The sequence below is a fragment of the Prinia subflava genome, chromosome 2 (genome assembly GCF_021018805.1).
Source record: "Prinia subflava isolate CZ2003 ecotype Zambia chromosome 2, Cam_Psub_1.2, whole genome shotgun sequence".
In the NCBI taxonomy this organism is placed as follows: Eukaryota; Metazoa; Chordata; class Aves; order Passeriformes; family Cisticolidae; genus Prinia; species Prinia subflava.
This window is the reverse complement of record NC_086248.1, coordinates 49,936,293-49,950,321: the sequence shown is the minus strand read 5'-3', so window position 1 is coordinate 49,950,321 and position 14,029 is coordinate 49,936,293. Positions and strand designations below refer to the sequence as shown.

At 37.2% G+C, this 14,029-nt stretch overlaps 1 protein-coding gene across 1 annotated transcript in view; it reads left to right on the top strand.

Annotated features, from left to right (window-relative positions):
• MAN1A1 (mannosidase alpha class 1A member 1) overlaps positions 1-14,029 on the top strand; it is a 141,424-nt gene that overhangs the window by 57,337 nt on the left and 70,058 nt on the right. Inside the window, exon 4 of the mRNA XM_063389891.1 lies at positions 804-884. Within this exon, the coding sequence (XP_063245961.1) occupies positions 804-884 (81 nt within the window). The remainder of the gene's footprint in view (positions 1-803; positions 885-14,029) is intronic.

Below are 14,029 nucleotides of genomic sequence, written 5' to 3'. Positions count from 1 at the left end.
ACTTTTTAACTGAATGCCTCAAGTGATTTTTAAATCACTTTGTGAATGTTGTGTTGGGGTAAAATTAGAATTGCCTTCATAAAGAACAAAAGCATGTGAGACTCAGATTCATCATTTATGCTTGAATTTCAAAAGGCAGGGAAGAATATGCATTGAGTTTTGAGATAGATACCAGCTGGACCTAGTCCTTATCATTGGTAAAAGATTTATCCACGCCAGCTTGGGAAGGGCTGTCACTGTAAGAGGGAAGGATCATCTCCTTCCTTGTGAATACACATAATGATTACATTTTTTCATGAGCATGTAATTAACTCATTCTAATGTTACCTTCTTTTTTGCAGTAAGCTGCATTTAGATTGAAGTAGGAAAACATTTGATAGGACATTTTGATCAATACTGATCTGTCTGAGGTGGTGTAAGGGGACATAGTGTGGGACATGTGATCCAAGAGCACTTTTTGGGCAAATGCTGAATCCTCTGTAAGGAATGATAAGTGCTTAGATATGTGGACTTAGAGAAAGCCTTATAGCCCAGCAGAATAGATGAAAAGTTGAGCAGGATGAGGATAACTGAGAGGATATTTTGTCAAAGTGAGGAAGAGAAAGAAATACTTTAAATGCTCGTGTTAGCCTTCCCTACATCATCTGTTTTGCTATTTACAGGTGTTGTGCTTAAAACCTATATGTGTGTGTGTATATATATATATATATATATATATATATATATATATATATATACATACGTATATATAAAAACAAACCAAACAGTCCTCTATAAAAATAAATTTATGTTTATTTCAACAGAATGCTGAAATTTCCGTATTTGAAGTGAACATTCGTTTCGTCGGTGGACTACTTTCAGCTTACTATCTTTCAGGAGAAGAAGTAAGATGGTTTACCTTACGTATCGTCATTAGATAAGTCATTAAACTTCAGTTTAATAATTTTATTTATCCAAATTAAATAATTTCATTTATTCATTGTTTAAAACTTTGAAAATGGCTTGTACAGTGGAGACCAGTCCAGTGGGTCTTCTTGCTTCTATTACTGCTGCTTTGTGTAAGTCCTAAAGCTATTACTTCATTTACATGTTAACTGGTATTTAGGGTTTTTTCCTGAGTGGGAATCACACCCAATACATCTTTCTGGGCTTCATGCTTAGAGTGTGTAATTATGGAGTTCCTACTCCATGGTAGTGGTAGATTTGGTGCATCAGCTTCCTGCTTCCCAAATGGTTCCAAGTGTATCCTTGAACTCGTTTAAACTCTTACTTTCTGTTTGCCTACCTGAGCCTCAGTTTTCAGCTCACATGGAAAAGATATGTTCTGAAGGAAAAGGTAACTGTGACTTATACATGTGAATGTCTTTAAAGCATTAATAACCCATTAATGTTTATTACCTGTTGTGGTTTCTGGAGAGAATGAAGATGCAGTTTCATCTTAGAGCTTTGTCTAAATGCAATTACTTGTGTAATATTTTTGGTGAAGTCCAAAAGAGTCACAGGTACCATTTTAAGTGACGCGTATTGTGGTATTTTCACATTTTAGTTTGGCAGTTGAAAAGCCTCTAATCTTACTAGTTTAAATTCTTGTTTCTGTCTCTGGATTATAGTACTATTCTGTTGCAGGATTACACAAGTTAATACTGTTTAACCATAAATTGAATTTATCGTTCCTTAAATCCAAAGCAATTACTGGTGGAAACTCCACAAACCCAAGGAAGTTAATTTTTTTCATAAGTAAATTTCCCAAATACTGGATAGAGCTCCGTTTTGAACCTGTCACTTTAAATCACTTAAATTCTATGGCTGTGCATGATTTTTTTGTTAAAATTTATCATTATGCTAAAGCTGTTTTAGCAGTACTGTTGGGTCGTGTATCTGACAAAGCAGTTATAAGGAGACAATGTTCCTCTGACACTTTTATGTCTTAACTAGACTTACTTGCTTATTTCAAATGGACCTGTGCTGAGTGTATAGGGTATGGAAAAGACATTCATGTCTTAAAATATACAGGTTTTATTATTTGAATTGTGTTGTAATTTTGGTGGGAGGGGAAAATGCAGTCAGACACTTAACAGTAATGAAAAAAATTGAGAGATGCTTGGGAACTGGCTTCTGCATATTTGCTAAAAATTGTTTTACTTATGTTGCTTCTCTTTTCACTACCTGGGCTACAGGTGTGGACTTTTCTAGCATAACATATTGGTGCACTTTAATTAACCAGTTGTGACAGAAGCAGAGAATATTTCTTGGCAGACAAGCTGATAGATGAATGCTCATGGGCCTTTGCATCATGTGGCAGTTTGTCTGCCAAGAAATGCCTTAACCATTTGTCATCAGTGCTGGTGATTTCATATGTATGTTGATGATTTATATCCTGTGTCTGTTAATGTGCAGTCTCACTTTCAATCAGTGTGTATAATTTCTCTTAAATAACACCTAGTCATTGCTTCATGCTTCTCAACCATTCCTTCATCCTCAGAGAGGCACTTTTACCACCTCCTCTTCAGCTGGGTTGAAAGCAGCACTCATGTTCCAGTAAAACTCTTGTACAAATGAAATGAGGAGGCATCTGAAGCAAAAGAAAGTGTTTTGCACAACAGATAATTAAGTGGAATTATTCCACTTTGCAGTGTAATATTGGTGATAATGGATGCTAGTGCCCATTATAAATCGATGGACTCAGTAATGAAAGTAAAATGGCCTCTTACACACAGAAAAGAGGTGTATTATTAAGGAGGATGCCAAGCTCTTACAGGCCAGGAAGGGCATCGTCCATGCTTGCCATTGGTTCTCACACTCTGTTAGACATCTGCTGTCCAAGACAGAATGATGTCCCTAAGCAGTTGTTCTGGTGGCTTAGAGAGTGCAATTCAGCATGCTCTGCCTTCCTCAGATTTGGGGAAACTTCACGATTTCTCTCCTAAATCCCAAGATGCTGTGGCAGTAGCCAACCTCTGCCAAAGGAAAGAATGGGATGCAGCAGGGTGAGGTTTTGTATTATGTGGGTATCTTCTCCCCTGCTGCTGCTGAGAGGTGTGGGAAGACCTGAGGGCACCAGAGGCTGGCTGCCACCATAGAAAATATATCTTTAGTAATCTGTTAGTCCATTACATTACTGGGCGTTCCTAAAAAAGTGGCACAATCTATATGCACACTGCTTGAAGGATTAAACTTCTTCAGTTAAAAGCTCAATTAATTCTTTATCAGATTAACTATTAAAAAAATTCTTATATTTGCTGTGCTCACTTACCAATATTCTAATTGAAGAAAGCTGTGTTTCGGTGAAGGAGTGATGGAAATAATTATTGTTTGTGCTTTTGAATTACATTTCCATGGGTAATGATCCAAAGCTGCAACACATTGTATGTTCCATAATCATTTGTAAGTCTAACTAATCACGATTAAAGAATATGCTATCATACCGAGTAGTTCCTAAAACATCCTGCTCACATAATAGTTCATTTAGATAAAGTCACCAATGTGAATCATTCTAAAAATGAACAAATTGAATACTTTACCCCTTGATAACTATATGTGCTGATCACTTTCAAAGAGAGCCATGAGACACTTTCTGTTAAACTTCCTGCAATTTCTACCTTACTAGAATTAATATGAAATACCTAAAAGTGCTAGAAATGTTGTATGCTTTTTTTTCCCCTGTGGTAACTGTATAAACCCAAGCCAGAAAGAGTTTCAGTCAAATATCAACTTCATTTTTAAAATAGTTAGAAATATCAGAAAACTTGATTTTAAGATGAGTAACTGTTTAAATGCTGATTTTTTTTTTTTTTTTTTTTTTTTTTTTTTTTTTTTTGGTTAGTTGTTTTTTTGTTTCTTTTGGGTTTTTAAGTCCCTAATAATATTTCATGTGAATGCTTTTCTTGGTATTTTTTTCCATAAGTCACTGGCTGTAAATGATTATTTAAAATAAGGCTGTCTCTTTAAAAGCACTGCTAGTATTGAATTTTTTTTTTGTTTGTATGAAAGTATCTTCAGGAAACTGTAATATGATAGATTTATCCCATGGGACTGGAACAGTCTTTTTTTTTCAAACTTTCTTGATCATTTTGTCTAAATTAAACCTTGATTAAGTACTAGACATGTCTTAGAATCTTAGAAGAATCCTCATTTAAGTAGTTTTTTTGGTTTTGAAATGAAAGATAAAATGTAAGGGAGAAATTTGGTTTACTACTGCCTTTGCTGTACTTACTAGTTGGATGTTAAATTCTGGTATACCAAGGGTCAGGAGTACTGCATGCAGCAAGGTCCTCTGTTCTGCAGGCCCAGATATTTACACTTTCAAACATAGTCATATAAGGAGATAATTTGTTAACTTTTGGAGGAGGACAACACTGAACCCTCTAACAGCAACTCAGATCTTTCTTGGAATTCATGGAGATTACAAACACTGCTTCTGAGCACTGTAATTTTCACTGCTGGGAATAGCTGTGATACTGGTGCTGAAAGTCATGGTAAATGTATGGCCCTGTTCTTAGTCCAGTCAGGTTTGTACGTTCTCTAGGTCTTCTGATTTACTCATAACTGGTTCTTAAAGGCACTGCTAAAGCTAAGTAATAACGGCACTATTTTACTTGAAGGTTGGTTCCACAATCAGGGAATACATTGCATAGGCACAATACATCTGCATAGGTAGAAATAGAGGGAGCTTTTAATTTGCTGTTTGTATGAGCAGAAAAAAAAGTAAATCTAAAACGCTCTGAAGTGAATAAAGAGCACATGAGTTTCAGATTCAACTGGTAATTTCCATTCCTTTGAAGCTTTTATGTTTTCTGAATGGAATAACTTTTTTTTCCCCCAGAGTTAAAATATTTTGGATGCAGCAGCTGTTCTTCCTGCAGAATATGCTCATATTGCCATTCTTCTCCATGGCATGAAGCAGAAATGTAACAGATTTTTACTTTATTTAGTGTGGTAGGGTAACCTGTTTGAAGGAATACTGATTTATTCTGATCAGGGTGAAGGAATAACAAAAACAAACCAAAACAAACAAACAAAATTAACTCCAAAATGGAAAAAAAACCTGAAAACACAAAAAAACCTCGAACACCCCTAGCTGTTCTTCACAATGATAAGTGTTGGACTTAGAGTTTTATCTGTTACTTTTTACTGGCTGTTAATTAGAGGTTAAAAAAAATAAAGTGGGGAAAAAGTTATGACATACTTAATTGGTTTATATCTGCATTTAGAGTTGGAGTTACAGTGCCTCTGTTCAACCTTACTTGATGATCTTGCCTTCCTGTCTGACTTCAGGGAGACCTAATCATTGCTCACTGTAAACCACCATCCCTCAGTGATTGTAAAGTTATCTTACTAATGAGGAGCAGGCTTGAAATAATGCTGCAGATGCTACTGATCTAGAATTGCCTTTGCCAGGCTGACCACAGATGATTGCTGACTTCATAGAGTGCTGAGACATTCTGCAGAATTTAGCAGTAGCTGTTCTTTCTGTCTCTCCCTCTCTTGTAGAGGTGTCTCTTCAGAGAGAATATTTAAATTCCATGAATAAAAAGAAAATCTGTCATTTAGCAGTCTTGAATGGTAGGAGAATTAAGTTTTTGTCACCTATACAAAGGTGTTGGCCTTTTCTGCAAATCATGATTAAGTTCCAGTGTATGTGCCTTGGGGACCTTAGCTCAGCAAGTGGGAGCACTGACCACATGTTTTATCTCCTGCTTCCTCTCACTTAACTTGACACTAGTTAACAAGAGGACTTTTCCTTTTATGTCTGGGAAGCTTGATTTCTAATGCTGTTTGAAACTCCAGGCATACTGTATCAGCTTGATCATTTCTCTGTGAATGCCACTTAACTCCTCCTTAATCATCTTCACAGACTGGCAGTAGAATTCCCTGTGTGGTACAGACTAGGAGACTTCAATTGCCTGTAGTTTTCTACAGCCCCATTTTCAGAGTTAGGTCCTGGTTCCCACCTACCATCCATCTGCTGCCACTTTTAAGCAACATATCAGCATTTTGGTGGTGTCATGTTTTAGTTCCTGTAGAGCTCTGAAATTATCTTTATGCTCTTCCATTTTTATAGATTTATCATTTTTAACTTGGTATTTCATTGAATCCTGGAGCCATTCAACTTGGAAGAGACCTCAAGAGATCTAGTCTAGCCTCAATGTTGCAACAGTCCATTAGGCTTGTCCTTTGAAAAACTTTCCTGCATGGGAACATGCCTAGGCTCTGCAAGACCAAACACGGGGCAAAGTTATCTTTTTGGCAATGGCTTTGGTTCATGTACTATGCTCTTTTAAACAGACATCTCCTATTGTTTCTCCTGGCTCTCTAGCAGGCCTCATATTTCTTTCTCTTTTTCTAACATTAAACGGTTGTTCTTCAAAAATTACATTTAGCCTGACTTGAAAGTTTTCATTTAACTTGTCAAGCATTATCAGTTTTTGTATTCCTTACTTGGACTCAATGTAGTTTTACTTGTAATTACCTTCTTTACAGTCATACCAAAAGAAGGTAAAAGTCATCTGAACATGTTGATTTGATAAGTTTTGGACTGAACCTCACCTTTTATTCTCCAAATCATCTCCAAGCAATTTAACCATGTGGCTTTTTCTTTCTAAGTTCGTTTCAGCTGGTCATCTTGATTCTCTTTCCAAACTTAAACATTACCAAAGTGAACTTTTTGTTTGAAACAAAGAGGCATGTGGCCCCTGTTGACAGTAATACGTCAAACTAAGTTTAGAGCTACTATTTCTCCTATAGACTCTGAATTTCTGGAGAAAGCTGTCATTACAGTGTATGAAATCAAGGTTTATATCAGCTCTAATGTAGCACTTAACAGCCTAGTCAGGGACAGAGAAGGATTTAAAATCTCCTCTGTTTCCCACAATCACAGTCTGTAATCTCCATTACTATTTCAGTCTCTTCACCACCTTTAATAAATCTAATGCTGTTCACTTTCTGTACTAGCTGCATCAAAATGTACTGCAGAATCCCTATGGATTCACATTCTGGAGATAACCTTGACTCCTAAGATTTTCTTTTATGTGGCCTGTTCTGCTGTTGCAAGCACACTGCCCTTCAGTCTTCTATTTCTGTCTCTTAAGTTCCTGCAGTGCAATTACACTGTCACTGCTGATGAAGCCCATCTCTCTCAAATAGGTTCCCTTTACTCCAGAAGTTCTCTCATTCCTAATACTTCTGTCCCCTTTCTCCCAGTGCCACTTGCTCAGCTGCTCTGTGCAGCTCTGCTGCTCAAGCTGGCCCCACACTTAATTCTGAAGGAAATTGGAAGAAAGGTAACAAAGATGTGGACTTCCAGTCTTGCACTTAATTAAGATGTTGCTTCTAGTTTTTCCTCCTCTTTCCTGTGCTGCAGGGTTGCTGATACCACCCACCTATACATTGACAGGGAACTGCTTCTGGAGTCTGAGTACCTGAAGCCTGATGGAGGCTCTGTGTCTGCACCCTGTGACAAGATCCCAGCATCACTTAATACAAGGGCAAAAGCCACCCACCAAAACAAGTCAGAAAAACCCAAAACCTAAGGCATCAACACAATCAGCTGCCACCACCAACAGGTTTTGTGCCCCAGAATGAGAGCCCTCAGAATACTCTGCTAATGTAAAGTGGGAATAGTGGCAATTTGCCTTAATTCAGTGAATCGCTGTCTGCTGGAGTCCAGCAGTGGGTATGCTTTGCTTTTGTTTGTCTGTCATCATTTTGTTTGTCTATCAGTGTGAATACCCACAGCAGGGGACTGAGAAGCAGTGGCGACAGCCTGCTGCAGCTGCCATAGCTAAGCCTGCTATGAAACCAGGAGTCAGAGCCCTGATTTTGGTCTGAGAAACATCAGTTTAGAACTCCAAACTGTACATGAATTATGTTCTTCACTTTTAGTGGTTTCCCATTTGCGTAGCAGTAAAGGGTTTGTTTGGGGAGTTTTCTCCAAACAAAAAAAAATTGCTTTGTTCCATGGTAAACTTATTTAACATGTTTTTGCATTCATATGTTGACTTTGGAAATAACCAAAAAGTTCACTGCTCATTACATTAATTTTTAACTAAAATCCCTGCTCACCTCTACACTACTGTAGGCTGATGGTAAATTGCTAGAAAGGAGAATGGATGATAATGAGACCTAAGAAATACTGGGTTGTGATTGTAACAGCTGGTATATTTGACACGAGCTCATGAGCTATGTTATTAAGTAGAATTCAAGCAGCTGAGAGGGAGCTGTTTGTTTCTTCGGAGGATTTGGCTTTCAACTAGCTCCTGCAGTTTCACTTCATTGTGATTCTACAGAGCAGTTGGAGAGACAATGTCTAACAGAAATAGTAATGTGAGTGCTTTCCGTTTGAGCAGCAGCAGCAGCTCTAGATAGACCCCAAAGAAGAATTCTTGGCATGTGGGTTAATATACTGTACAGAAGGAATTACATGCTATTAACAGTCTTTCCAGAATCACAATGCACCTGCAAAGAAGCTGTTTCCAAGATATTTCTCTTTTATTTACCTCAGTTTCCAGTTCTGTCACTTTGCAGCACAAAATGCGGTTGCAGTAATAAAGAAGAGTCAAAGGATGGTAAGAACATGCTGCCTGAAGAGGCGCTGGAGTTGCTCTGCAGATTTAATAGAAAATGTACAACATATGGTTACAATATACAGGGTTCTGTGGAGCCATTTGCAAGCAGCATTTAGATTGTTGTCAATATACTATTCATGTCTAAATAACAATCCTTATACTGCAGTGAAGAGTTTTACTTCTTTCTGCAAATGAAAGCAACACAACAATATCTCGATGCTGACATTGGGAATAGATCAGCATTAATTTATACTGCTTAAATTCTGAGCTTTGTAAAATATTTGGGAACTATATTCTCTCTGTGGATGTGATAGAAAAGTTCAATTAGGTGATAAGTAACTGATGTGATTGAATCATTGACCTGATTTTTTACCGAAAAACAAGTACATGTGAAAATTCTGTTTTACTCTGGGTGTGGAGTAACTTCATTTCTTCATCTAAATATTTCACAATGTATAACTGGTGTATATGAGACTCCATTTTGTGCTCTGTCTCCGTAGACTGAGTCTCAGGTTATTTTTCATTAAGTTGGGAGTTAAGTAGGTGATAACATCCTTCTCTTATTAGCTTAGAGAAGATAAAAGCATAAAGCATCCAGTAGAAGATTACCATGGTTTTGATTCTGTTGGCAGCTAGGAAGACATTTCATCAGATTCCCAAAGCTGACTTTAGCAAAGAATCTTTCTACTGTCATATCTCATTTCAAAAATTTAAATTACTGCTAGTAAAAATTATGTAGGCATTAATTAATTCTGAGTATTTTAAATACAGTATGAGTGAACAAAAATGTATGATAAAATTTGGGAAATTTCTTATCCAATTAGTTCTTTAAAGGATCAGAATAGAAATTTACCACTTTGTGCCACCCACCAATTCTCTTTCTTCAAGCTAAGTGAAGATCATTGAGAAAATGAAATGCCTGAAATCAGAATCAGACAGACATCATTGCTGCTCTTGCATGCTCTTCATATCTCCAGCAACAGGTAGAGAGAATGGCATCCTTGCTGCAGGAGAAACAGATACTCTTTTAAATGTCTCCTTTGCACTTGCAGCATGTCTTCTTCAGCAGGTCAAACATGAAACAGATACAAACAAGGTTCATTTGCTTTAAGTTAGCCCCAACTCTTGGAATCAGTTTATGGTGAGTGCTAATTTTCCTGTGGATATTTTTTTTTTGTTTTGGCGGGATCAATTGTTTGTTATTTTCACACAACAAAAATCTGAAAGATTTGTAGGGAGTAGGGAGCTTTCTCCCACACCTTTCAAAAACTGCAGGAAGCCACATGCTTTGTTTGCCATTTGTTTGTAAAAATGCAACAGTTGAATAATGTTGGTAAATGTTGTGGTTGATAAATGAGTCCAGTTCCTCTATCCTCTGTGCCAAAAGCTTGCCTCTGCCATATGTAGACTGTAATTCCACCCTATGTGCAAATGATTGAGAAGGAATTTGGAAAAGATGTGCCCATGAAAAATCCTGTGCCTCTTCCAGCGTGTTAGATGCCAATGGGAATTTGTGGCTTTGGCAGGTGATTGCCCCTAAACAGAGCTTTAGCTTTTTTGTTTTCCTCCAATCAGTAATGTACTGCATTAAGGGCTTATTTTGCCCAAGGCTAAGTGCGCAGAATTGGGCAAACTGCAAACCTTTCTTAAGCCAAAAACTGAGAAGAGGGTGAATATGAGGATTTGAAAGCTGAAAGGGAGGAGTGGTATGTAGTGCCAGCATGTCATACAAATCTTGCCTGGTTTCCTCAAGAAAAAAGTAATTTAGGATGTAGTTAAAGAGCAGATTCAGTTTATCTCACTGTTTACATTGCAAGTCTTTTGTCAACACCTATACAAGCTTTTTTATTCCCATAGGTGTTAGCTGGTCAGCCATCTGATAGCTGAATTTCCTAGTAAAGCAAAAGATGCAAGAGAGGTCAGGAGGTGGTAAAATATTCTGAAGAATTTGGATTTTGTGTGATGTGTTTAGCCCTGATATTCTTTACCCAACACTTTTAATTGCTTACATTAACCCACCCAACCCTGATGAACTCCTTCAAATAGTAGCTAATTAGAACAGTACAGGATGAGGGGGCTCTTGTCGTTCAGCTACACGAAGGCTCAATAGCTTGTTTTAACATCCAAGTCTTATGTAAACTGACATAACTCTAAAGCAAACAAGGAAGACCACTCCAGCAGCAGTGTTACTGGAGTAGAGTCAACCTTCAATTAAGAGAGAGCTGTCTTCTTTCCGGCATAAAGGGCCAGTTCTGTTGTTGCTGATGTCTCAATAGCATTGAACAACCAAAAATACTCTGTAACTAGTTCATCTGAAGAACTAAATGTGTCTGGTTTGTTTCTTTTCTTCAGTCATTCGACAATCATCTGCTTTTGCAGGCTAAGCAAAAGAACCATAGTAGTTGTTTTTGGAAGCTGGATCTGTCCTGTTACTGCTTTAAAGTTGTGTTGTCCCTTGGGGGACATGTTGTCCTTAATTTTTGCAAGCATGACTAGATGATTTTACAGTCCAATAGATTCTAAGGATCATCATGTGAAAAGGATATGCTATGAACTTCACTCCCTTCCATTTCTCTTTAAAAATCTCTTTTTTTGTTGTTTTCTTCAAACTAACAGCTGCAGAAAAAAGTCAGCAGCTTACAATGCTGTTTCTTAAAGGATGCTATTTTCCCCAACTTGTTCTTAAAAACACTATTCATAGTATACAGACAATTTCAATCGTTTTCCTTTTATCATGCAAAACTAGTGAATAACTGAAACCTTCTCATCAGCATTTGCTGCTTGCAGGGTATCTCTTACAAACATTGTTCAGTCTGTGCTCAGCCTTTTCTTTCTAGAGTTGCTTTTATTTCCATTTATATTCTAGAGGGAAGAATAAGTAATCTTTCTGATTCCAGGCAAGATTTACAACTGCTGTAATGCTTTGGGCCACCATTGCCACGCTGCTGCAGGAACTACAGTGGTGGTTCTCAGCATGCCTGAGCAGAATTAGTTCAGTGTTAAATGCCATCAGCTTTTCTGGTTTGCTTGAAGGGTCTGTCTTAAGTTAATATGGTTATTAACTGACCCAAGGTCAGAAGTAAAGATTTACTGAGATAACAAGAAGGACTTACTCAGCTATATTTTTTTTCTTGTTAGACTGTGACAGTTGGTAATAGAATTAATAAGTGGAGCTGGTGACTAAGATGCCCTTTTTCTAAATCATATTTTGAAGATTTTTTCCTATCTAGTTCCAACTTGAAATTACAGTTAAGGTAGTCTAATGTTTTAACTTACATGCTATTAAATATAGAAATAGTTTAGTGAAGCCTGAAAGGCCTTCTCTCTGGAAGTGGCTGCATTAAGTGTTCAGTTAAAGAACAAAATAAACACTACCACCATGTAATGAGTTTTGTTAAAAATTCAGAGAGTTTACATGGTTGTCATGCCTTTTCTTTTATTCCTTTGCTTCAAGTGGGGGCATGGAAAGCAATGTACACATGCTGATATGCATACTTGAAGTCTTTATGAATACTTCCAACATTGTTTCTTTCAAATATGTGCTGCATTCAAGAATAGTGTTAATCTTTAGAGAGCACAACTTACGGCTGTTTGATTACAGGAATGGTTTTGAGGTTTGGCTCAAAAAAAGAAAAAAAACAAACTTGTAACTGCAGGAAGTTCAGAGAAACATTTGAATTGCTCATAAATTTGATGTGTTGGCAGCTCTGCTGCTCAGTCAGAGGACTTGTTTCTGAGTCTTTAAGAATTGGAAATTCTTCTATTTTAGTCACTTTAATTTTATGGTTTGTCCAGTAGTCTTACAGTAAATAGAAAGGAATTTAATTAGTCTGCCTGATGATTTAACTTACAACATAAAAGCAGCTTCTGAAATCATAGTTCTTCTCTCTTGAAGCTTCCTGTTTGGCTTACATAAAAAGAACTACAAGAGTTCACATCTCTTATATTTAATTTAAGGAAATATACAAGCACTTTATTCAGGCTCATTTTGATCCTGTCCATTATTCATCAGACAATTCAATGACTATTGTCTGTCAGAAATCTCAGTAATAAGAAAGAAAGCACTGAGTTAGGAAACCATTATCTTTTTGTCCTGTTGCATACAGGAGGATTTTTCTTGTTAAGTTGCTTATATAAAAAGCCATCTAGATGGTGTGTCAGAGGTGTTGCAGGGAAATGAACCTGCAGAGTATGCTAAATTTTAACCTGTTCCTCCCCTTGAAAAATAACAACTTAAGAATGCACCAATGCAACTGCTGGTGTTACCACACTCAGCTGTCATGGGGTGAGGCTCAGCTGTTCACCTGGTTGCAAATCCAAGCTGCACTTACTTAAATGGCACGTTCTCGATCCCATTGTTTTTAATGGAATTCACCAAAACTGGTTTATTTGTAATCCACTGAAACCTGAGGCCTGAAACAGCTACAACAGTTGATTTCTGTTCTATATATCTATACAAGTGAGAGGGAAGTAGTCTGAAGCTGCTGGTGGTAGAGAAAGCTCAATGAGAGAGCTGTGTGATCTAAAGGCTTATTCATAAGTGATCTGTGCTGTTGATCTAACAGAGGGACTGTTGGCACTGTCGTTGTACTTGTGATCATTCTACTTTTTTCGAGTATCTGTGATCACAAAATCTGGAAATTCTGGTTTTGACTTCAATCATAGTATAAGGATTAAAAGAAGCACTTTACTGTTTAAACATGGGACAGCCATAATCTACAACACTAATTTCCGGTGAATACTCAATGTATTTTCTATATGTTTAAAGAGTATAAGGGACACTCTAAAATAATAGTGTTCAATTTAATTTATTCACCTTGTATCCATGAACACATCAAACTAATGGGCAATGGAATGTGGAATCGCCTATGCATGAAGAGGAGCATAGGGTCTCTGTTAAAGGACATTAGAGTAATGCAAATTAACTCCTTAGGCGTTTTGTGTTTAGTGAAGACTGTGTAAAGCCTGGGACTCTGTAATTCTCTGTAATGTGTCTAAAATCATGGCTTGTTTTTAAACTTGAGTATTCAAACTTGTCACTTTGTGTTCTCATCGCACTTTGTTCTTTGTGCTAATCCTTTCATAACCTGCATTACATGTAGTTCACTAGTTATTAGTTGTCCTTATTGTTGCTATTACTAAAAGTTTACTGCTTGCTTCATTCTAAGTCAAACTACTAATAACAACATAAGACTCTAGATAAACACCTTGTTGCAGTGTCTACTGAAGATACAACTTGAGCAATAGTCACTTAGGCCTATACTATGACACTGCCCTGTCCCTGTCCTAATGCCAAAATATACCTATGGGATTCATATTAAACATCAAGCAGAAACTGAAAGCCAAGAGGTTCCCTTTGAACATTCAGAAACACATTTTTACTATAAGGATGACTGGCACTGCAGAGATTTGCAGTGATTGCCCAGAGAGATTGAGGAGTGCTTATCCTTGGAGATATTCAGAAG